Source organism: Periophthalmus magnuspinnatus, chromosome 20, assembly GCF_009829125.3.
Source record: "Periophthalmus magnuspinnatus isolate fPerMag1 chromosome 20, fPerMag1.2.pri, whole genome shotgun sequence".
Classification (NCBI taxonomy): domain Eukaryota; kingdom Metazoa; phylum Chordata; class Actinopteri; order Gobiiformes; family Gobiidae; genus Periophthalmus; species Periophthalmus magnuspinnatus.
The window spans coordinates 2745435-2769364 of NC_047145.1; the positions used below are offsets into that span (position 1 = coordinate 2745435).

Sequence of the window (23930 nt, forward strand, 5' to 3'; positions counted from 1 at the left end):
AGGCTCTTCTGGAGGACCATGAGGTACATATTTCATAATTTGGATGCCTTATGATACCGGTTAATTTATGCTACATTAGGGTTTAAATTAAGGTTAGGCACAGAGCAATTGCTAAAGATGCACCTTGTAACTTTTCTGGTGAAAACACATGACGCCACCAGGCCAAGTTACAGGTCCAATCTGTTATATTCACATAAACAGTGAGAAAATAGTAGCTTACTTTCGAGATTGACCAAGGTTTTAATTACAATCTATCAATCTTTCAGTTTTCGGCACAGCCCTAAACACATAATGTGTCTTTAATCATGATAACTACTACTCTGTAAAGCCTCTGAAAACTTCTGTGTGTGTGTGTGTCTAAGCAGGGGTATGTCTGTGTGTGTGTATAGGCAGGGGTACATGTGTGTGTTTGTGTGTGCGTTTGTGTTACGGACTAGTCCTATTTCTCTGTGTTTGGCCTTGACTCCACCCGCCCAGATCCATCTACCAGCTGATGAGCTGCACCTGGTCCTCCGGTAATCAACTGGAAGATAAAAGCCCGGAACCACCACCAGATCCACGACCAGTTGGTCCTCCGCTGCAGAGACTTTTTAGTTATTTGTAGTTTACTTTTGTATTATCCAGTTATTTACTTTGTACACATTTTTCATTACTTTTTGTAACAATAAATCTTTAATTTATCGTGTTGACCACCTCTCCACGCTCCTGTTTTTGTTCTATGCCTGGTTTTTACATCAGTTCCTCACGTGCCACCAGCCCTGGACAAAGTGGTTCATAATAGTTTGTGTGTGTGTGCGTGTATGTTTGTGTGTGTATAAGCAGGCGTCTGGGTGTGTATAAGCAGGGGCCTAAGTGTGTGGGGGTGTGTGGGGGTGTGTGTGTGTGTCTGGGGGGGGGGGGGTGTATGTAAGCAGGGGTCTGTGTGTTGTGCGGGGGACTTCCTGTGGTGCGTCCTGTTTGGCCTTTGTCACATTTATCGTGGTCGGCTTTGGCCCGAGGAGCGGCGTGGGTGTGTGGCATTTTCAAACTGATGTCAAAGACCTTCAAGTGTGTTAAGATCGTGTCATATAAGAAAAGAAGGGATGGAGACAGAGAGAAAGCGAGGGAGAGAGACTGAAAGGTAGAAAATGAAAGAAGAGAAGGAAGAGAAACGCAGAACAGAAGAGGAAAGGTGACGTGAGGAAGAGAGATGGGGGAAGAAAAAGTGGTAGGGGGAAAAGAAGTTGAGGAGGTGGAAATTTAAAAAAGAGAGAGGAGAGAGACAAAACAGAGAGAGAGGAGGATGAGAGGAGAGACAAAGGTAAGAAAGAGAGAAAGGAAGGAGTGAGGTAGAGAAAGATAGAGAGTATGGATAGAGGGGCAATGAGAGAAGAAAACTGGAGAAAGAAGTAAAAAAGTAAGAGAGGCAGAAAGAAGAGAAAAAAGGGGTCAAATAGAGACTATGTGAGAGGAAGAATAAGAGGAAAGAGAAATGGAAAATAGATAAAAAGAATGTGGAGAGAGAGAGAGAAAGTTGGGTGAAATGTGTAGAGTAAAGAAGGAGTGAGAGAGAATGTAGAAGTGATAAAAATAAAGATCGATAGATAAACAGACAGATAGATAGAGACAGAGGCGGAGAGGGATGTACAATGAGATGAGAGGGAGAAAGAGAGAAGAGAATGGGCAAAAAAAGACAGAGATGAGAAGAGAGGAAGAGACAAAGGGAGAGTGGTTGAGAAAGAAAAATAGATGGACAGAGGAAAGAGAGAAAGGGGGAAAGGAAGGGGGGTAGAATGAGAAGGGATGGAGAAAGATAGAAAACAAGGGGAGAGAAAGGGCAACAAAGATAGAGAAGGAGAAGAGGGAGAAAGTGTGTGGGTGGGTGGGTCGGTGAGAGAAAAAAGAGATGAATAGAGAAGCAGTGAGAGAGGCTGGAACTGAGGAGGAATGAGTGAAAGAAAGTAAGACAGTAAAAGAAAGATGAGAAAAAGGGGGAAATTGAGTAAAGGAGGAGAGAGAAAGGACAGAGAGATAAGAGAAAAAGAATGGAGTCTGGGAGAGAGAGTATGTGGATGAGTGAAAAACAGATGGAGGAGACTGAAGGAGGGAGGAAGAATGAGAGGAGAGACAGAAAGACAAAAATAGATAGAATAGAAAGAGAAAAAATAGAGATGGAGAGAGAGAAAGAGAGAAACAGAGAGCAGTACAAAACTAAGAAACAGTGTGAGACATGATGGCTTTGGAATAAGACATTTTTCAAAACATGACATCTCTGAGTAGAAGGAGTCGCTACGGCAACGAGCATCAATCTCCTGCTTCAGGCAATGTGGCTTTAATGATGCTATAATGTCAGATTTATAATACAGCACTTTTTTGAGGGAACAGTAACAGGAGACAACCTAACTGAGTTCACTAACTTAAAAAACTAAACTAAACAACAAAAATACAATGTCCAGATTTTAAACTAACAATAAGATGTTTTGAATGAGCCAAATGATGCTGGAGAAATATCTAATTGGGATTTTTCTGACAAGGATACCAAGTGTGATTTACGTTTTAATAATGGGATAATGGGAAACTATCTCAAGGATCACATTTCAGAACATGTTTGTGCACATCTAAACCACAGGGTCAGCAGTTTTGATGATATTTTATTGTTTGCGAAGGAAATGATGGTACTTCAAAAACTGCAGTTTTGCAATCTGCTAATTGTGCCCATTCAAACTGCAATTGTGAAAAAAAAAATTGATCCAAGTGTCGACGTTTGGATGGTTCACTTAGGGACAGTCACAGAGGACGCTTTGCATGCCGATTTGGTAACACCTCTTAAACTGATTTATATTTGGACTTTCCGGTAACCTCTGTTATGAAAGACAAAAGGTCATTTCAGATCTTCAGGAATTCAATCAAGTGAAAAAGGTAGTGTACAAGTGAATAAATCAAATGAAATAGGCCGGTGAGTGTTGCAATCTCTCTACTTAGAAGCTGAATTGTGTTTGACAAGAATGGTACGAGGGTACGCCTTATGAATAAATATCCTGTTGGCCACACTTAAAAGACAAGACATGAATTGAATCTGTCGTATGTTTAAAATATTCGCTGTCAGTTTTTATTAGACTTCACATTACAGACCTGGTTTGATTTTGAACATTAATGAAAGCATAAACATGTGGTCTGAATTGCTGGAGACTGTCAGACTAAAAACAATGGCAGCATCAAAGTCAAAGGGGCTGAACACAAATCTCTCACATAGTAAAGTAAAATCTGTTCTGTCCCAGATATTTTGTAAAAGCAGCTCTTAGGGTCGAAATAACATCGCTGTGTGCCGTCTGCATCTCATTATAAAATGTTTTTATCGTCTGCAAATTGGGAAGTAATGCTGTGGTGCTCTGATAGTGCATGCATTGTCATTAGCAGTGCTGTGATGCAAAATCCTTGCTCTGGTTTCTGAAAATTGTGAGAAGTGCTTATAAACTCATCATGGTGAATAATTAGGATGCTAAGAACATGTTAGGAAAGGGAGGAATAAGTGAAAACCAAAATGAACCTCCCTGAAGTAGTTTAAAATGAAATAGTTCTGTTTTTCCCATTTTTAAGACAGTTGAAGCGTTAAAATGATCTGAAGAAGTCTGCCTCGTGAGCTATATTTTTATGAGGATACTTTGTCCTGGTGTGGTTTGACAGGTACTTTTCAGAGGAAATCTACGCAGACACGGGGTGAACTTGCAAACTCCACATAAAAGCCCCCATTCAAACCTTCTTACTGTGAGGTTAAAGTGCCACCCGTCACACAGTATGACATAGAGACGAAAATGCAGCATATTACAATTTGCTGAAGAAAATGAGTGAAGAGTAAATGTCAAAAAACACAGGTACCCAGGGTTTTTTGAGGATATAAACACCATTATACAGGCTAAAAAAAGCTCGACCCTTACCTGTCGAGCCAGGCCAGCAGACTCTTGGCGGCGGTGATGAGGTCGACCACAGAGGTCAAAAGGTCATTGGGCAGCCTCCGGGACGTCCTGCTCTCTGATTGGCTGCTCCGGCGCCGACCCGAAATAAAGTTCTGAAGGTTTTTGGCAGAAGCTCCGAGTTTATGAGCTAGAGTTCGCACGCTCTCTGTCTCCAGACCAGAATTCTGCAAAAAATAAACAGAAAGGAAATAAAAGCCTGGTTCCATATTATTATAATCTTTATGTTTATTACGCCCCTTTCATCTAAGGTTACATCAATCTTTGCAATCCAAGTTTACTTTTTAACATGTTGTTTGTCTTTGTCCTATTTTTATAAGACTGAAAATTTGAGAAAATAAATAAATAATTAAAAAGTTTTACAATACAATGACCCACTTCTACTACAGGGTTTTGCCGTACTTCCTGTCTCCTGCACAGTCAGTTCTTTGGGAAGAAACTGTAAAGAGTACATTTCCAACTTTAAGATAGTGAAAGTAAGAGATATCCTCACTATTTTTGGCTCAAATTTATTAATTTTCAGTAAAGAAGACTGCTACATAAACACATTTAAATGAGACCTAAATAGAAATAATTAATTCAACCTTTCTATGGCTCAAATCTTATTATATAGCCAAAAAATAACCAAAATTGTCCCAGTAGTGCAAAGAAAATGTACACACGATAAATATTGACCTCAAAAATATACTGTTTCAGCTTTAATATGATGAATGTTGTGCTGTGCTTCATATTATAATGTTTATATGTCACTGTCTGCCTTTGTCTGTTTTATGTGAGGGACCTTGGCTGGACGGACATGGCATCAGTTGCTATAATGACGCTCTTGTAAGACCAAAGCGTGTCCATATATGTTGTCAGGCTCTATATAATACCACAAAATATAACAAGTTTGAACTACTTTCCAATCTATCCAATAAATACACTTATTTGACAGCAACATGCACATTCTTATATAGAACAAGACAAAATTAAATATTTCTATTTATAGATCCACTTGTTGCTGCTATAATTCCATAAGGAGCAGATTTATCATAGTTTAGACATCACATATTTAATAATCCAGCATCTGTAAGAGGATTTATTAGGGCTTTTAGCTCTATAAATTAGCTGTGCTGGCATTAGCAGAGTGACAGTGGCGATTTATGTTTGTCGTCTTTGGTCCTCAGCTGCATATTTTATCCCTTTGGCTGTAAACAAGGTTAATGAGTGTCTACACAGTAATATTAAACAAACAGAGCAAAGAGTCCACTGCAAACATAAAGACCTCCACCCTTCAAGAAGCAAAATTAGACCATAAACACTTGGGAGGGGGGGGTACACACAGTGCTAAATCTGTACAATGAAATATTGTTACTCTAATACAATGGGGTTGCAGTTTAATTTTATTATAAGCTATAAGTGAAATAGATTTAGTCATGTGAAAGTGAAGTTTTAATCTAAAGGGGCACTGTGTAACTTTTCTGATGGGGTGGGGTGTCACCAGCTTCTCTCCATGGCGACAATGCTTTCCATAGTATGGCATCCATCTTACTTATTCAATTACAGCTCAAAAGTACTGAGAACAGGTGGCGACGCCTGCCTGTCTCCGTAAGTCTAATGCTGTACTGTGGAACATTACAGACACAAAGTAATAACTTTATGACGGAGAAAACCAGATGGAGGACCAGAAAAGTTACACCATTCACCTGAGTATAAGGAGGATTACATTACATAAACAAAGCACGCATTTTTGATAAGCATTTGTCTTTTCATTTTAGTTTTTACTCTGGAACCTCATAAAGCTTAAAAAAAACAAACAAACAATTGCATTCCCACTCACCAGAGCACACAGCAGATCCACGGCCTCCAGGATGAGCTCTTGGTGTCCGATTCGGGATACTCCCAGTTCCTCAAGCTCCGCGTGGCTGATCCGGAGCAGTCTGTCTCCACTCACTCCTCCCCTCTCAAACACACCCACGTACTGCTGCAGACAGTCATCCAAACCTGCAAAAACACAAGCACAAGGTGATGTTACATAGTTCATGTTACAAGTCAGATCAGTGGAGAGGTGACCAGAGAGGAATCTGGGCTTAAATAAAACAAGATAGATAAAGCCATACTGCGTACTTACTTCAAAATATTCTCCATGGATAAACAGGTTTTGTACCGTAATGTGGAACATTCTAGGTACAAGCAGGTGGCAGAGCTCCCATGAAAAGTTGTCAGAGAAAACATAATGTCAGGTTCAGCTGCGCTCCAGGTTAGTCCCATACTAAAGCTCCTGAATGTTATTTTTTTACCCAAATATATATATATATATATATATATATATATTTTTTTTTCAATATGGATATTTTTATTGCATTGAAAAAATAGAAAAACACATGTCCTTACTCTTACTCTCTGAATGCGTTTGCATCTCCACAAACCTGACTCTGATTTGGCCGGGCTGTCCTGCTTGTTTCTATGGAAATGTTGTTCCTTTGGCTATAATATTTCACAGTATGGCATAAAACATATCTATCTCTATGGAGAAAGTTTTGAAGTATGGTTTTAACATTCTATTTCCATGGGACAGTTGATTTTCCACCTCCACAATGTTCCATACTATCACTTTATTGCGCATTGTGAGCCAACATCCACAGCCACATTTATAATGCAAGATTTTTATTTTGTGTTTGAGAAGATGACTAATTGGCTATTGTTGTAACCTGACTTGTCAGCAGAACAAAACGTAGCACCATGACTACATTATTTATGGCTTATAGCAGATAAATAATGTCCCTAAAGCGAGAATAGTAACTAAATGTCCAATTAGCCTTTTCTCCATGTTTCTTGTTTCCTACACTGTCACATTTGCATAGTTTTATGCAATCGCATAAACCTGGACACCACAATAGCACAGGTTACTGGAGTTACTGATGTGAGACGGACGCAAATTGGCTGAGAAATAAGATCACGACCGCAATAAAAGTAAATTGATTTTGTTCATCTGCAGCAGTGGAGGAGAAGGGCTGTGTTTGCTGACAGTGAAATGTGATATGATGATTTGGAGCAGAACTTTTTAGATTCTATTTGCACTCCTGCCCCCAAAACTATTGCCCCCAAAGCAAGAAACACAAATCTCCACGCTCATAATTGGTGTCATGAAACATGTCTTCTATTTGCTTCATGTTCCTTGTTTGCAATATTGTAGACTATAGAAGAAAAAAAAACATACAACATAAATATACATAACATTTTGGCCATTTGCAAACCAGGAAAGCATAAGTTGTGGAATAGCCAACAATCAAACACAAGTAAACTATTCTAATTATAGCAGCAAGTCATCTGTTCTTTCCCCAAGGTATTTCACCATCATCATTTGGGTTGTGTTACTTTGCATTTGGCTATAAATGTTGTGTAAAAGGTCAGGCTGATATATATATATATTTTTTATATCAAGGAACCACCCACCCAACACTCACACATTCACACACCATTCATACACCAGTGTACACAAATACTGGGGGTGTCTGCATACATGGGGGCGAGGTGGATTAAGTGTCTTGCCCAAGGATGCAACGACAATGGATCTGACCGCTCAACCAACGATGTTGATGTTGAGAGTGAGTTTTGAACCGCCAACCCTCAGGTCAGTTGGAAAACACTCTACAAACTGAACTACTGTCGCCCCTTGACAATAAATACGCTCTATAGGAACTACAACGCCGTTTCAAAGCTTCCCAAAGAATCTGTGCACTGTTCACATTTTGGTCACATTTTACACAAATCAACCTACTCTATATCATATTTTAGCACCAAATCTTCTCCATTGAAATGAATGGGATTCCCACTTAACCGTAACCAAAGCGAAAGTGTGTTTTATTAGCATTTAAAGTCAAAAGTGTGCAGTGTGGAATAAGGTCAAAATAAGAGCAAATACTGTACAATGAAAACCTTAATATGTTGAATATAAATTAAACTTCAAACAATCTAATCTCCACTCCCCTTTCTCCATTTTAAACCTGGTTATGCTTATATAAGTAAATTTTCTCCTTCATACACTTGGCGGACTTTAGTATCTACCATAAAACATGCCATCAAATGTTAAGCCTTTTATAACAGTAAACAACATAAACCTTGTGAGTATCCTGCTCACTGGCCCCTGGATAGAATACAGTTATGCTGCAGTACCACAGTCCGACCCCTTCTTCCATACCCTTCTGCAGCCGAGCCAGACACTTTAAATCCTGGATCAATGACACCGTATTCCTTGTTAAAACTGCGGCATTTGGCTCTTGCTCTAAAAGCACTTATCAGTTTTCCCTGCCACGCTTCTCCTCTGTCTCTGTCTGTAGAGAAGGATCCTTTTCTTTAGGCATACAGAGGAAGAAGACTGAGTTGTACTGTTGCTCAGATAATGAAACGTATGGTTAAGGGATGTTAAAACAATACTGCAGTGCACCCTATGGGCCTGCGTGTGAATTATTAATAAAGGCAAGGTATTATCAGGCTATATTTTATATCATATTTACGACATATGTACATTTGCTCTGTGTAATTCACCATGCAAGATGTTAGCACGTTAGCAACCACAAAATGCAGAATTGTATCTTTAATGGCCACTGCATCAAATAAATCAAACTGAGCAGGAAAATAAGTAATAAACAGCATGTTAGAAAGTCAAAAGTAATGTCTTATCCTTAGACAGCACGGTGGCTGAGTGGCAACACTCATGCCTCACAGCAAGAGGGTTTGGTTCGATCCCCGGGTCGCCCAGGCCTTTCTGTGTGGAGTTTGTCATGTTTCTCCACGTGTCTGGATGGGTTTCCTCCGGGTACTCCGGTTTCCCCCATCAACCAAAACATGAACGCCCTTCGGGACAACTGTTGTTGTGATTTTGGGCGTTACAAAAATAAATGAATTGAATTGAATTCTGTAAAAAGTTAGTTACCTGTCTGAAGGAGGTGAAAGCAGTTGTTGTGATGCTAACTCAAAAGTAGGCCAACTGTTGCTTAAACTAAAACCTCTTACTGTTTTTGTGCAGGGTTGCCAGGTCTGACGTTTTCCTGTGGATTTGGGTGACTTTTTAAGAGTTGCAGTGTGTGAAAAATATTGTCCGCGGGATTGGCTAGAGCTAGTTTCCACGTATTGATTTTACGGTTCTCCAACTTGACTCCAAATGGCTTATTATGAATTTAATAATTCAGTAAAAATAAATATACTCATTTGCAATTAGTTTGTATAAAAAGTGGCATTATTAAATTGTTATCAACTAAATATTGATGTCCACCCAAAGACTGCTCGCCTGCCCGTAAAAGTCACCGCACGCTACTGAATTTGATGGATTTGTCAGTGCATTTTCTTTGCCTTATGCTTATTTTCAAGCACGGTTTTCTGTATTTTAGCTAAATTAATGACAATACAATATATTGCCCCCTTTTATATCTACTGGGACAGGGGACACGGGGCTCAAAATTGGGACTGTCCCGGGTAAATAGGAGCGTCTGGCCACCCTAGGCTATATATCATATTTGCTCAATTTATGTTGTAGGCTATAATTGCTCTGTGTAATTCACTATGCAAGATATTAGCACGTTAGCAACAACACAATGCAGAAACAACTGTAGATATACAGTAAAGCAGTAAATTGTGAAAAGAGCACGTCTTATTGTCACAATCTGAGCGACTTTTTTTTTTTTTTCACTTATGGTCATTTTAAAGCATTTTCTGTATTTTAGCTAAACAAGTGATAATATGTGCCCCACCTTTTTGCTGTTAAAGTGTTTTAAATTGTTGAAAATAGGGACACCTAAGACGTTTCTTGAAAAAACTAAGACAAATCAGTGGTTTTGGATTAATCTACTGGGACAGGGGACACGGGGCTCAAAACTGGGACTGTCTCGGGTAAACAGGGACGTCTGGCCACCCTAGGCCATATATCATATTTACTCAATTTATGTTGTAGACTTTATTTGCTCTGTATAATTCATTATGCAAGATATTAGCACGTTAGCAGCAACACAATGCAGAAGCAACTGTAGATATACAGTAATGTAAAATAACCAAATTGAGCAGGAAAATTAAGTAATAAACTGCACTTTAGAGAGTCAAAAGTAATGTCTTATCCTTGTATAAGAAGTTAATGACCTGTCTGAAGTAAGATCAGGACAAAAGCAGTTGTTGTGATGCTAACTCAAAAGTAGGCTAACTGTTGCTAATGCTAAAAACTCTGGCTACAGCTTCCAAAGTGAAAAATGGGGACACATCCAAATTGGTATGATTTGTATAAATAAAATTGGGGAAAGAGCGCGTGTCATGTCATAATCTGCTCTTGTGTTTTTGTTTATTGTTTTTTTTTCCTTATGGTCATTTTAAAGCACAGTTTTCTGTATTTTCACTAAACAAGCGATAACATATTCCCCCATTTTTGCTGTTAAAGTATTAAATTGGTGAAAATGGGGACACCTGGGACATTTCTTGAAAAAAAACAGACAAATCAGTGGTTTGGGGTAAATCTCCTGGGATAGGGAACACAGGGCTCAAAACTGGGACTGTCCCGGGTAAATAGGGTCATTTGTTCACAGTATTTCTGGGTAACCTACCAGTAAGACACTAGCAAATGTATTATAGGTGGCCATGTTATAGATATAATTTTATGTACGAATAAAAAGCAGTGCAGCAGGTGTGGCTAATTAGCATTCTCACCATAGATTGTAAGTACTGTAGAAGGCACTTTATTGTTTGCTCTAGCATTTGCATAATTACTGCAAGTTGATTTGTGTAAAAGTGAAGTGAAACAAGTTTTAAAGGCGCACTAGTTCTGGTGGAGGGTTTGCTTTGTCACAAATGTTCCTTAGTACAAACGGCATTAAACGTATTTCCCCGGAGACAAGCAGGTGACTTTGAACAGTTCATTTTACAGGTCAGACCATGGAGAAGTGACGCTGCTTATGTCAGAAATCTGCTTTTCAAGGTATGTTTGAGTAATAAAAACACCTGTATAGAAATAGATGTGTTTAATGCCACACTCTGGAACATTTCAGGCGCAAGCAGGTGGCAGGCTTCTCACTAGAAAAGATACATAGCGATCCTCGGTGTCCATTAGCCTAATGTTTAATTAAATTTCTTTCCAGGTGTGGTGTTGCGATTCCATCTCCCGCAAATAAATGCTGCTGTTGTGTCCTTGGGCAAGACACTTCACCCACCTCGCCCCCAGTGTTTGAGTGCACTGGTGTATGAATAGGTGAGTGATTCCTTGATGTAAAGTTTTTTGAGTGCCTTGAAAAAGCGCTTTATAAAAACATTTACCAACAATGCAATACAGTTTTTTAATTATTTGCTTAAAAGGATGAGTAATGGGCAAAACGTAGCACCGCGACTATGTTATTTATGGGTTAGCTTGAAATGAAGTCCCTAGAGCAAGAATATTAACTAAATGTCCAATTAGCCTTGTGTCCGTGTTTCTTGCTTCCTACGCTGTCACATCTGTGTAGTTTATGCAGCGGTCAGCCTCTTTCCTAATTTGTGGTCTGTGTGGTGGTTTGTAACTGGGGTTTGCTGAGTCAAAAGAAAATCTGATCAAAACCGCGAAAGGGGGCCGAGCCGCGTATCCCCGGATCCCAAAACAATGAAGGAATCCAGGCACGCTAACCTCTGCACAAACCGCTAACAGGCAAACATAAGACTTCAACATGGTCTCAGCGGTGCAGAGCTCGCAGCAATAAGCATCGATTTTAACCCAAGTCCCTGCTTCATAACAAACTCATCTATCACAACAGTCTAACAAAGATGGAGAGAAGGGAGAAAAGAGGAGGAGGAAGAGGAGGGCGAGGAGGCGGAGGGGGAGAGCAGAACGCAGTCTCATAAAGCAGGTGGTAAATTGCACACTCAAGACGTTTGCATCGCACAAAAACGAATCTATCACTTCAATGCAGAGCAGTGTGGCTTCATCGCATCCTTTCCTGTTTGATTCATGCGTTTATGTCTAAGTACTGCAGCAAAAATGTAAAGGTAATTAACTTATATTATGGTAATTACATAATAGTCACAGAGGGCAAGTGTGTGCTGCAGGTAGGGCATCTGGCATAAACATTACTGAACAAATAGGCAGATTTTGGCTGTGAAAAGTATAATGTAATGCCTAAGATTTTGTGCTCATCGTTCTATTCAAAAACATGTACAAAATCATCGTACCAAAGTCTTTCTGGTAGTTTGCAGCAGGGGAGTCGGCAGGGGGTAACAAAGGGGTCTGTTTTGTCGCGCCCCAGGGTCTTAAGGGCCCAGAATTGAACCTTCTTCTGATTAATTTATATTAGAGGGGGGCCCATGTGAGGCAAAACTTTCGTTGACAGGCCTGATTTGGAGTAGGTTCTTCAGGCATTCATGGATAGAACATATTTTAGTCCCAAACACTTTCAATTAAGGTGCACTATGTAACATTTCAGGTGAAGAGTCGTCAACCTGCTTGTCTCCATGGAGATGTTATTGCATTACTTGGACTGTCCTGCAGTATGGCATTTAAATTGTCTTGCATTTATCAAATTATAGGTGTTTTTGTTGATGAAAAATACCCTAAAGAACATGCATTCTTACTGTGAACGGGCTTGCCTATCCAATGATCTGGCCTGTAAATCTTCACAGAGCCATGTTTAATGTTATACTGTGGAATATTCTAGGCAAATCAATACATCCCAATGGAAAAAAGACATTTTTTAATCTATAATACTGAGTTCATGAAAGTATTTTTTGGGTTCAAGTTTGTATCTTTTATTATTAAGAGAACTACAATGGTCTTAACTTTGGAAATGGCGATCGTACTTTGAGTGATTTAACACGGGTCTATCTTGTTCTGTCCATATCGTGAACAGAATCTTATCTTTCATGAACAACAAAAATATCAGCGTCCTCACTAAAGATAGCACTTGTGTTTTAGCGATATCTCCAGTTGCAGTTCAGACTAGACAAATGGATTCTCCGACATCTGAGCCCCAAACATTCTGATTCAATAAACTCCGGCTCGATATAATTACCAGATAACATGACCTCCATTGATTTATCTGGTGACATTTAGAGGAGGTGAGCTCAGGTAAGACTTCTGCTGTCGTCTGGTGTCCCCCTCTCCACACAAGGAGAGCTCTCTCGTATCGTATATCTGTGTCCATAAATTATTGTTTACTCTCCATAGTACTGTTGCCATAGTGATTAACAATTTAAAACCAAATATTTTTTACTTTGAATAGGAAAAAGTATGAAAATGTTGCATATAACAGGAAGACCAAGCTCATGAATATAGTGTAGTGCTGGGTTTAGAGCATAGACTGTATAAGGAAGTGGATTAAGTGAGTGTTTGGCTCCAGTCAAACGAAGCTCATCGATGTTAGGAGTTTTAGAGGCAAATTTGGAGCAAAGTTTCACATTTGGAATTCAGAATATCATAGCAACCAAAGAGCCAATCCGGAGCAAGGCTGTTGAAGGTAACGCATCACTGGTTTAGCAGGGAGTGAGCACTTAGCAACACTGTTAATCAAACTCCTTCGGGAAAGAAGACGCCTAATTTGTCTGTTATTAAGTTTCATATCTTAAATCACGGACAAAATAGCGAAATAAAAACACCAGGATCATGCAGCAACTAGCGCATTAGCTACAGTATGTCCATTTACATATACAATCTATGGTTTTGTGACAGTTTTGAACCAAATCTGACAAAGATCACAGTGCAGTGCTGCGATTGTGTCCTTTGGCAAGACTCTCTGAGAGGTTAGCAAAGGACGATGTTCAGTTTTCAGTTCTCTCTTATGACTGAACTGCAAACTGAATTGACCTTTACGGACAAATGCAGCTGACTAATTGGTTACTTCATTAATAATACATTGAATTGATATAGCACCTTCGTGGTACCAAACGTGCTTTACGTTGCATTATTTATTCAGTTTATACACAGTGGAGGTAAACGCTTATTATATAGTCACAACCGCCTTGGGGCAGACTGACAGAAGAAGCCCTATCACTCACACACACACACACACACACACCACATTCACAATAGGACAGGTGGGTCATCTTGCTTTATATTTTAAGTATTATGACATTAGTCTATCAGTGTAAAGTGAATACAAAGTTAATCACAGCTGGAGTCTAAACAACCCATTTTGGGCTCGAGAAGGGACGTCCATTTAGGCTACAAGTTGAAACAAAAACAACTATTCACTGCTTCTTTATTCAATTAACCATTTCAGAATCAATAATCTGAATATGTGTGTGGACTGGACGAAGCAGATCGCCCACAGTGAAGCCACACTAACAGGAAATAGAAATTATTGGATGTGATTATCTTCGTGCTGTGAAGCAGTAACTCAGAACCAGTCTACAGCTGTGAAAAGCAGATTCACAAAACACAGAAGATGCTGGATCAGTGACTATTAAGATGTTCAAATATGTTTAGTACGATCTTTAAACGATGAAAATGTGACCCAGCCAGCAACAATAACTAACTCTTTAACCTCTCCTCTCTCTCATCGGCTGGTTGTTTGATGTTTTATTTCTATTTTGGGACAGAAAAAGTAGAAGGATTGGTTCGCAAATAAATTGGCAGGCATTAAAGGTGCACAGTGTATCTCTCTATATCTCCATGGTGATGTTTTTGCTTTGTCCAAAATGTTCCACACTATGGCACCGAGGGAAAAGCAGGTTGCACCGCCTGGAAAGATTTTTAAAAATATGTTTGAGCAATATAAAAACATGTCATTAAATAAGTGCTGAATATCTATGTTTAGGGCCATCATATACAGGCAAAGCAATACAATCTCCACGGAGACAAGAAAAGCTACACATTGGACCTTTAAAGGGGTTATATTACACCATTTTTTCCAATGTTGTTTTCTTATTACAAACAGACCTGAAGTTGTGTTTTGTTTCATTCACATGTTCTTCTCTCAAATAGAAAACACACTGTTCCACCTTGTGATGTCATGTGGTGATGCAGAAAGTGCTCCATTTTGTTTTTAAACTCCATACACCTTCACTAAAAACATTTGGATAATTTTAGCCCTGGAATTGTCAATCTTTGCTTAAAAAAAAAAAAAAAAGGCAATAGGCGGTTGTTAACTTGAAAACTACCATGTCATGACATCACAAGGTGGAACAGAGCATTTTGAGCTTTAGAAACGTAGACTAATAATAAAAGATTACTCAAACATATGTGAAAGAAACAAAACACAACTCCAGGTATGTTTTTGAGGAGGTAACAGCATTAGAACATGACTTAAAGCTCACAAGAGTCAATTTTGTGTAATATCGGACTTTGAAGTATCCCAGGCTGGTACTCGGTCCACAGTTTGAAAACCCCCGGCACAGAATGGCGCTTGTGTAAATCTTGACATAACAGATGACTTCACCTCTGCCCACAGGTGAGCCGTGACTGTCAATGAGTCATTAAGAGACAGACAGAAGAGGAGAGACGCTGACGTATGAAACATCTTCAAGCCGGAAGCACTATCATGTTTAAAGATTGGGTCGTTTTAACTGCAGATTGAAAGTCTGAAATGTGAAAGAGCTTTAGAGGGCAAAGCACAAAATAACGGTTTGACGGATGGAATTTTGATGTTTCTGGCATGTTGTAATATCTATTTAAGATAACAGAAGCTTTCAAAATCAAGATAATTAACCATTTCAAAGTAGGGTTGCAATAACATGAAAATGACTTATTAATGGATGGAACTAAAATCATTATGAAAGAATAAAATGCAGTAATGTTATATAAAGTGACACCAGTAATAATTATATATGAAAAGTGTTATACAAAACGTAAACAACAACACAACTACACAAAGCTGCACTCTGGGGCTTTTTTACCTGCTATATACAGTTGTCACAATACACAAGAGAGGAAGAGAAAGAGGGAGGAAGATAAGAGGGGTAGGATGGACACAGAAAGACTGAGAATGAGAAGAGAGAGGAAGATTGTTTAGGGGAGAGTGAAAGAGAAAGAGGAGATGGACAAGGTGAAGAAGAGAGAGGCTTGGTGGGACACAAAATGAGTGAGAGAGAGAGAGAGAGAGAGAGAGAGAGTGAAAAACCTGCAGAGAGAGGGAGTTGTGAGAGAGAAAGAGTGGGAGAGGATGGGAGAGAAAGCAGGAGTGAGGAAGAGATGGAAAAGGGGAGAGAGGAGAGACAGAAGGAACAAGAAAGGGAAGGGGGGAGAGAGAAGGCAGGAAGACAGAACGAAAAAGAGACAGTGATGTAAAGAGGGACAGATAGAGGAAGTTGTGAGTGAAAGAGAGGGGCAGAGGAGAGAGAGAGGGGGAGTGAGAGGAGAGACGAAAGCAATGACAAAGAGAGAGAGAAGGAGAAAGGGCAAAGAAAAGGTAAGGGGGTAAAAGAAGGACGGCAGGAAGAGAGGGGGTTGTGAGAGAAAGAGGGATGGGGGATAATGACACAAATCAGAAAGGATGTGGAGAGAAAGAGAAGAAAGAAAAAGAGTGAAATAAAGAGGGGCAGATAAGAAGAAGTTGTGTGAGAGAGACTGGAGAGAGAGACAAAGAGAGGAGAAAGAGAGACACAGAGGGAGAAAGAAAGATAGAGAGAGAAAAAGACACAAAATCAATCAGAAAGGGAAAGGCAAGACAAGAAAGACAAAGAAAAAGAGGGAGTGTAATTTTCAGGAAAAGTATTTGTTTACTATATCATGTGGTTCTGATAAAAAAGATGAAAACTTCAGGAAAGATCCATTTTATATCCAATGACGATTTCTTTTTTTATTTTTTGGGTATCGATACTCGCTTAAATAAGTATTTAGTTTCAATACGAGTTTTAGTATCGATTAGTATCTGATGTTTGATACTTTTGACAGCCCTATTATGTACTTATTCTGTTACTTATAGTTTCACTTTCATCAAACAAAGCTGTCAAATGTCAAACTAACACATAACGTTGTAAAATAGATTATATCCTCTGTGTTTATGTTGACACAAAGCCCATCAGAACCAAACCCGCGTCTTTCGCTCCAGTGACTTACAGACTCACTCCACACTTTGCCAAATATCGTGTCTTTATTTGAGGTATAGCTATTTTTACTCAACATCTCCCTTCATTAGAGTCCAAATTTGGCTTTTAACGAGCCCTGATAGCGGGGGGGCTAATAGCTGATTAAAAACAATGACGACGCACAGGCAACGTGTTACTACCACTGAGAGAGAGAGAGAGAGAGAGAGTGAAAGGAGGGAGGGAGAGAAGGGGAGAGAGAAAGAGTGTGTGTGAGAAAGAAATGAAGAAAAATGCAGAGTGAGGAGACAAAGAGAGGAAGAGAGAGAAACGAGAGAGGCAAGAAGGGAGGGAGTTGGCAAGAGAGTGTAGGTGAGAGAGAAAGGGGGGATATGAGAAAGAGAGAGCGAAAAGGGTGTTGGAATAGAGTCAAAATATGATGGGAGAGAGAGAGAAGGAGGGACAGAAAGAAAGAGAGGAAAGACAATGTGAAAGAGAAGGAGAAAGGAAGGTAAGGGAGAAAGTACATATGGGGGAGAGGGAATGAGAGAGAGAAGAGAGGGGGATGAGAGGAACAGAAAAGGACAAAGAAATCAAAGGGGGAAAAGAGACAGAGATAAAAAAAAAACAGTGAGAAAGGGAGAGGGGGGACACAAAAACAACAATAAAGGGAAGAGAGAAAGAAAAAGAGAGGGGGTGGGATACAGAGGAGCAAAGAGAGGAAGTTAAGAGAGGAAGAGTGGGAGAAGAGAGAGGAAAAGACAGAGAAAGAGAAAATGGAGACAAAACAATGAGAAAGGGAGGAGAGAGAGAAGAAAGACAGAAAGTAAAAGGGAGAGCATATAAAGAGGGATAGATGGAGGAAGTTGTGAGAGAAAGAGTGGGGGAGAAGAGAGAGAGTGAGACAAAATGATGAGAAAGGAAAGGGAGAAAGGAGTAAAAGAAAGAGGGGAAGTTGTGAGAGAAAGAGTGGGAGAGAAGAGAGAGTGAGTGAGACACAAAAATGATGAGAAAGCAAATGGAGAAAGAAAAAAAAGAGAGAGTAAAAGAAAGAGGGCAGAAATAGAGGGGGACTTGTGAGAGAAAGAGAGATAGAGAGAAAAGAAAGGGGGAAAGGGAAAGGAGAGACACAAAAACCACAAATAGACTGGAGAGAAAGAGAAGAGAGAGGAAGTTGAGAGAGAACGAGAGTGGGAGAGAAGAGAGGAGAGACAAGCAAGACAGAAAGAAAAAGGAGTGAAAGAAAGTGGGCAGAGAGAAAAGAGAGAGTGGGAGAAAGGGCGAGGAAAGAGAGAGAGAAGGAGCCGTAGAGAGCAGAAGGGAGCGTTGAACTGCGTAACCAAAGTTCACCGATAATCAGCTTCAGTTATCGCTAGCGGAGTGTTAAAGCGTGAACGCTCCAGCACAATGAGTGTAAATGTGGCATACGTGAAAACAGAGGCGCCCACACAACAGCAAAAGGACAACAAAGGCTTTTACACAGCCCCGAGAGGAGGCTACAGACACACACCTGTGGATTGTGCTTGAAAAGGCGGATAATGATCACTTCTTGTCATATGTGCTTATGTAATGCTGTCTACTTGTACAAACAGTTTCCAAGCAACGTCAAGTGTCCAAATGCATGGGACAGAGGAATGTACGGGAGTGATGGATACTGTTACTGCGTGATATGATTTAACTGCAAAATTTGAGATAAGACAGCAAAATCTTGTATACAATAGTTTTATATAGACTATAAGCTTGACCAGTATTTTCAATTCAAATGTTAATGTTAAATGTTAAATGTTAGATAATAGACTGTATAAAGAAGTGGACTAAGTGAGTGTCATAGCAACCAAAGAGCCAATCAGGAGTGAGGCTGTTAGATATCTTGATTTACAGACACAATAGTGAAATAAAAACACCAGGATCATGTAGAGCTGGTTAATATGAATATTTCTAAGGTCAAAATGGCGAGTCTGACAGCAGCAGTTATAGAGAGAGTTGTAAAGTGAATTGGAGCCAGAGTCAATGGAGTCGGAAACACAGCCATGATCACTTCCTATTTGGAATGTGGTGGCTAGCCCATTAGCAATATTCATTTATATATACAGTCTATGGTTAAACCACAGTACAAATATGTTCAAAGTTAAAATTCTTCATTGAGATTCAGTTGTTTCTAATCATAAATGAGCCAAAAACAGCCAAGCCTGTCACTACAAGCTTGTATTTTGGTGCAGAAATCAGACTTTGGGGGAAAAAACAGACTTTTGTATTGACAAATTATAGTTTGTGGTGTTATGTTTTTTGTTTTGTTTTGTGTGATTGATAAATATAAGGAAAAACCCAGCCGCAGTTCAAACAGCGCACTGTAAAGGTTCATCTTACACTCCTCTCCCCCTGGCTCCACGGGCTCTCCCCATACTACACACTATACTTACCATGTTCAGAGCAGTAAATCAGGCCAGTGCTGGTCGTGTTTGTTCACGCTGATCCAAAAGCCATGATTCAGACCTGACTCACCCATAGACACCCACTGCGCACACTTCACACTAACTCTCCTTCAACACCTCTCTATCTCTCTGCCGCACACATATCACAACGTAAAAGTGGTTTGAAGAAGAGTCCCGGGATGTTGGAGAGACCTATAAAAATACAGGTCCTCCCCATCGGGTGCTAATGTGTCATCGGTTCCTATGCGTTTGTGTGTAAAGGTTTAAAAAGAAACAAGGGGATAAACACAGATGTAATTAAAAGAGTTTATGGTAGGAGCGAGGCGTTGTCCTTACCTCACCTGTTTGTATATATTGTGTATTGTAGATGGGCGTATAATTCTCGATTGGTACCTGATGTGCTATAATTTTCACTTTTTTATTTCATTTTTATAGTGAAGACAAGACTTTTTATGGCGCAATTGAATGACAGTGAACAAGTGGCTTCTTTGTGGACCAAATATAAACTTAACTAAAATAGACTGTGTCTAACTTTTCTGGTGGAGGGTACGCCATATGCTTGTCTCCATGGAGATGTGTAACACCACCAAGCTACTTAACAGGTCAGATCTGTGGAGAAGCAAAGCAATAACAGATGATCGACTCTCCAACCAGAAAAGTTATACAGTGTACCTTTAAATTATATTCATTTTCTATATAGCCTACGGCAGGCATAACCAAACTGCGGCCCTCAGGGTAATTTTTCATGTCCCTCATGCTTCCATGTGAATTGGCCCATATTACGTTAAACAGTAATTTTTACTGTATATTTCTGAAAATCTACTTTAACAAGCCCATCTCAAATATTGAATGTGTCCCATTGAGGATGTAAACATGAATAAAGGTCTAGTGGTTCAGTCTAACTTGTAATAAACACACAGATTTGAAGTATTTCTTGTATTGGTGACCAGTCTACGACCCTCATTCGGCCCTCAGCTTTGTCTGTGTTTTTATATGTGGCCCTTAATGAGAAGAGTTTGGACACCCTTGGTCTATGGTAACTAATAAAGAAACGACAATTTGAGATGTGCATCTTTTACCTTATTATGCATCAGCCTTTATACATGCATAAAATCCCATATAATCTCATAGAAGTTTAACTATGTGCTACTATAGTTACCGGTGCACTGTGTAACTTAAGTAACATTTTCAGATAAGCAAGTGACACCACCAGGCCTCGTTACAGGTTAGATCTGTGGAGAGGCGACCCCCGCTCACAGTAAGGCATTTTTGCAGCAATAAAAACTAATTAAATCAATGCAAGACGGATAGAATTGTTTTACTGACTGCAGCAAGAGGGCACTCATTAGTTTAATTTTAAGCGAACATAAAAATTTGATAGCGTAATTTCCTAAATATGGTAACCTAAAGCAACCTCTATTGTATCACAATTATGTATACAAGATTAGCGCAAAACAGCCTCTTTATTTATGTATATTCTATTGTTTTTTTCTTATTTTATCACTGCTTTGTTGATGCCGAGCCTTCCACATAAGTATCAGAGCCGCTAACACCCACAATCCCCTCTCTCCTCTCAAACTGTAGAGAAGTGACTAACATTTATACAATATTAATAGCTCTTGTTGTTGCAGGGGGTCATATTGAAAATCACTGACTCACTTTAGCTTTGAAATGCCAACTGGAATCGTGACAATGGCGTGTTTACATGTGCAGATTTCTGGTCTCTGGTCCCGTGCATATGGACGGTGTTTATGAGTGCGGAGGGGAGTGGGAGGGCCCTGCGTCTGCTGCCTTCTGGAGAGGACAGCTGAGGCTCCACCCGGTCCATAGCCCGAATTCAAGCAACAAAAACACACGTGGAATGCCGTGTGTTATGGTATTCGCAAGTCTGGAGTCTATGAGGTGTGGCGTGAGGGGTGTACTGTAAAAATAGCAACTACTACTTGAGCTGTGCATGAAGTACGGATGGGTGAGCAGACCATGGACTGTATATATAAATGGACATAGATAAACTGCTAGCCGCCACGTTCCTAATAAGAAGTAAGCGAGGGTGCGCTACCAGCTCCATCGACTCTGGCTCCAATTCACTTTATATTGGAAATCTGTCGCGCCTCTCCTCATAACTGCTGCTCTCAGACTCGTCATTTTGGTCTTAAAATGTTCATATTAACCTGCTCTACATGATCCTGATATCTTTATTTTGCTTTTTTGTGCGCGATTCAAGATATGAACATTAATAACAGACAAATCAGGCGCCTTCTTTCCCTGAGGTTGCTCCCTCTTCCGTTAGCAACAGGTTTGATTGACAGCGTTGCTAAGGGCCCGCTCCCTGCTAAATCAGCGGTGCAAGCTGAGAGGGGCGTTACCTTCAAACAGCCTCGCTCCAGATTGGCTCTTTGGTTGCTATGATACTCACGGTCAGAATTCCGAATATGGAACTTGGCTGCAAATTCGCCGCTATAACCGCTAGCTTCGATGAGCTTCATTTGACTGAAGCCGAACGCTATGGATGACGTCACACTAACTTACTCCACTTCTTTATACAGTCTAGACAACCGTGACTTAATTTTACAAACTTGCAATATTGATTTCCTGAACAGTGTAGGGTTTCATTTATTGGCATTTAACACAAGAAATACTCATATTTCTTCATCCAAAGTCTGAACTTACGCTCCAAACACATATCACTGATGATTACAACTGAAGTGAAAATTTATTTTGATTATAATTTGAGTAATTGTACATCCGAGAGACTACAGTTTGTCCTGGTTTAATCCTGGTTTAGTCCTGATATAGACTTGGTTTAGTTTGGTTCAAGTCCTAGGTCTAGTCCAGGTTTAGTACTGGTTCAATAATAATAATAATAAGAAACTGAGGAAGAACAATGCCAATAATAATAATAATAATAATAATACAGACTTATATAGCGCTTTTTGGACTCTCAAAGATGATGAGTTTTTAGTAGTGATTTGAAGAGCTGCAGTGAGTCCGAGTTCCTGATGGTTGTGGGAGGGTGTTTCAGAGGGTGGGGGTGGCAGCAGCGAAGACTTGGTTTAGTCCCTATTTCAAGGCGGTGAGTGTGTAAGTGAACACAAACTAAAATATTACTTTTTTGTTTATTATTTCAGGCTAAATGGAGTAAGCCAACTGTTTGCCTCCATGGAGATGAATGTTTAAAGTCATACTGTGGATTGTACCAGACAAATTGCTATGGAGACAAGCAAAAGTTAGACTGAACACACTTTAAATACTGAGGTATCTTAAAAAACTATTCAAAACTACTTATTTTAACAAAAAGTCAAGTATACGTATTTACTGATTCTGCTTGTTTCAGTTTTTTAAGTCCATATTTTTGGGAAGAAATTCTGTTTTAAACCATGCGTGTATTTTTTATTGAAATGCATAATTTGAATATTATAAGTAAATAAATCTCTATACTGCTCAAATTGATAAAGTGATATGTATACTTTGGGGAACCATAGCATAACAGACCATAGCAAAATCAAAGTCTGATGAACGGGAGGAGATGCTTGGAAAATGGCTGAAAAAAGTATAACCCCGTGAAAATAATGTTAGATCTGCATCGTGGTGGTGAAAGGGGCCATTTTAAAAGAATGGCCTCTTGATTGCAGTAATCAGATACTAACGAGTGTGATTAAAGATTACCAGGTTTTGAAACTAACAAAAGGAGATGACTATAATAATGCAGTTGGAGACTTGCATCCAGACACACATTATAAGATCAGTGGATGTTCTCATAGGCCACAATTACTCAATATCTATCTGATGAATCCAGATGTGTAGCATTGTGTTTGAACCTCTTATGGCTCATATAATCAGCTAAACAACATGAAAAACTGCATTAAGTGAGCACAGTATTTCCACAGTTCTTGAGTTACTGAGTGCCATCAGTCTGTATTGTACAACCTATTCTTCAAATTTACTAGAGTTGTAAGATCATTTTACATCTCATTCCTGTGTTTGTTTTCAGGAATTACTACACTTAAAAAAAATAATAAATCTTTCAAAATTTCAAATTTTAAAAACAAGATCCAACTGTGTCCCAAGATAAGTGGTAAACATATTCAGATCAAATACAGCGTTTACTGATGAAAACACTGATGCTGATTTGAAGTTGTTCATGTTATAATTTGGTGCTTTGGTTCTCAAGATGATTATCCAATCAGAAAGCAGAATGAGCTTCACATGAGTCTCTCATTTGAGTTGCCAGTTTCAATGTTGAAATTCACTTGGTTTGAACCTAAAAGGCCTCTCTGTGATCTGAATGGTCACTGCCTAAACCCCACCACCTGCAGCCAATCATGACTCAGTGCTAGTGCAGCCTCTGCAGCTCAGTGACTGAGTGCTGTTGGTTCTAAGCTTTCACATGAGGTCTGTTCATATACTGTTCATCTCCTGAGAAGGAGAAAAACTTGTATATGTCCTGCATGTTATGGGACTGGCAACGCAGGTTCAGCCGTGATTGTAGTACCTTAAAAAAGTGTAAGAGTGTAAGTGTTCCTTTAAGTCATTTTCCAGATTTGAACTTTTGACTTACTTGAGTCTACCCCTGGCTAGACTGTCTGTATCATTCTTTATTATTGTC

General features: G+C 39.5%; 1 protein-coding gene across 1 annotated transcript in view; it reads right to left on the minus strand.

The window, feature by feature from the left end:
- cnksr2a (connector enhancer of kinase suppressor of Ras 2a) overlaps window positions 1-23930 on the minus strand; it is a 97100-nt gene that overhangs the window by 60692 nt on the left and 12478 nt on the right. The window contains exons 2-3 of the mRNA XM_033985794.2: window positions 5770-5933; window positions 3915-4117 (exon numbers count right to left, since the gene is read on the minus strand). Coding sequence (XP_033841685.1) covers window positions 3915-4117; window positions 5770-5933 — 367 coding nt within the window. The remainder of the gene's footprint in view (window positions 1-3914; window positions 4118-5769; window positions 5934-23930) is intronic.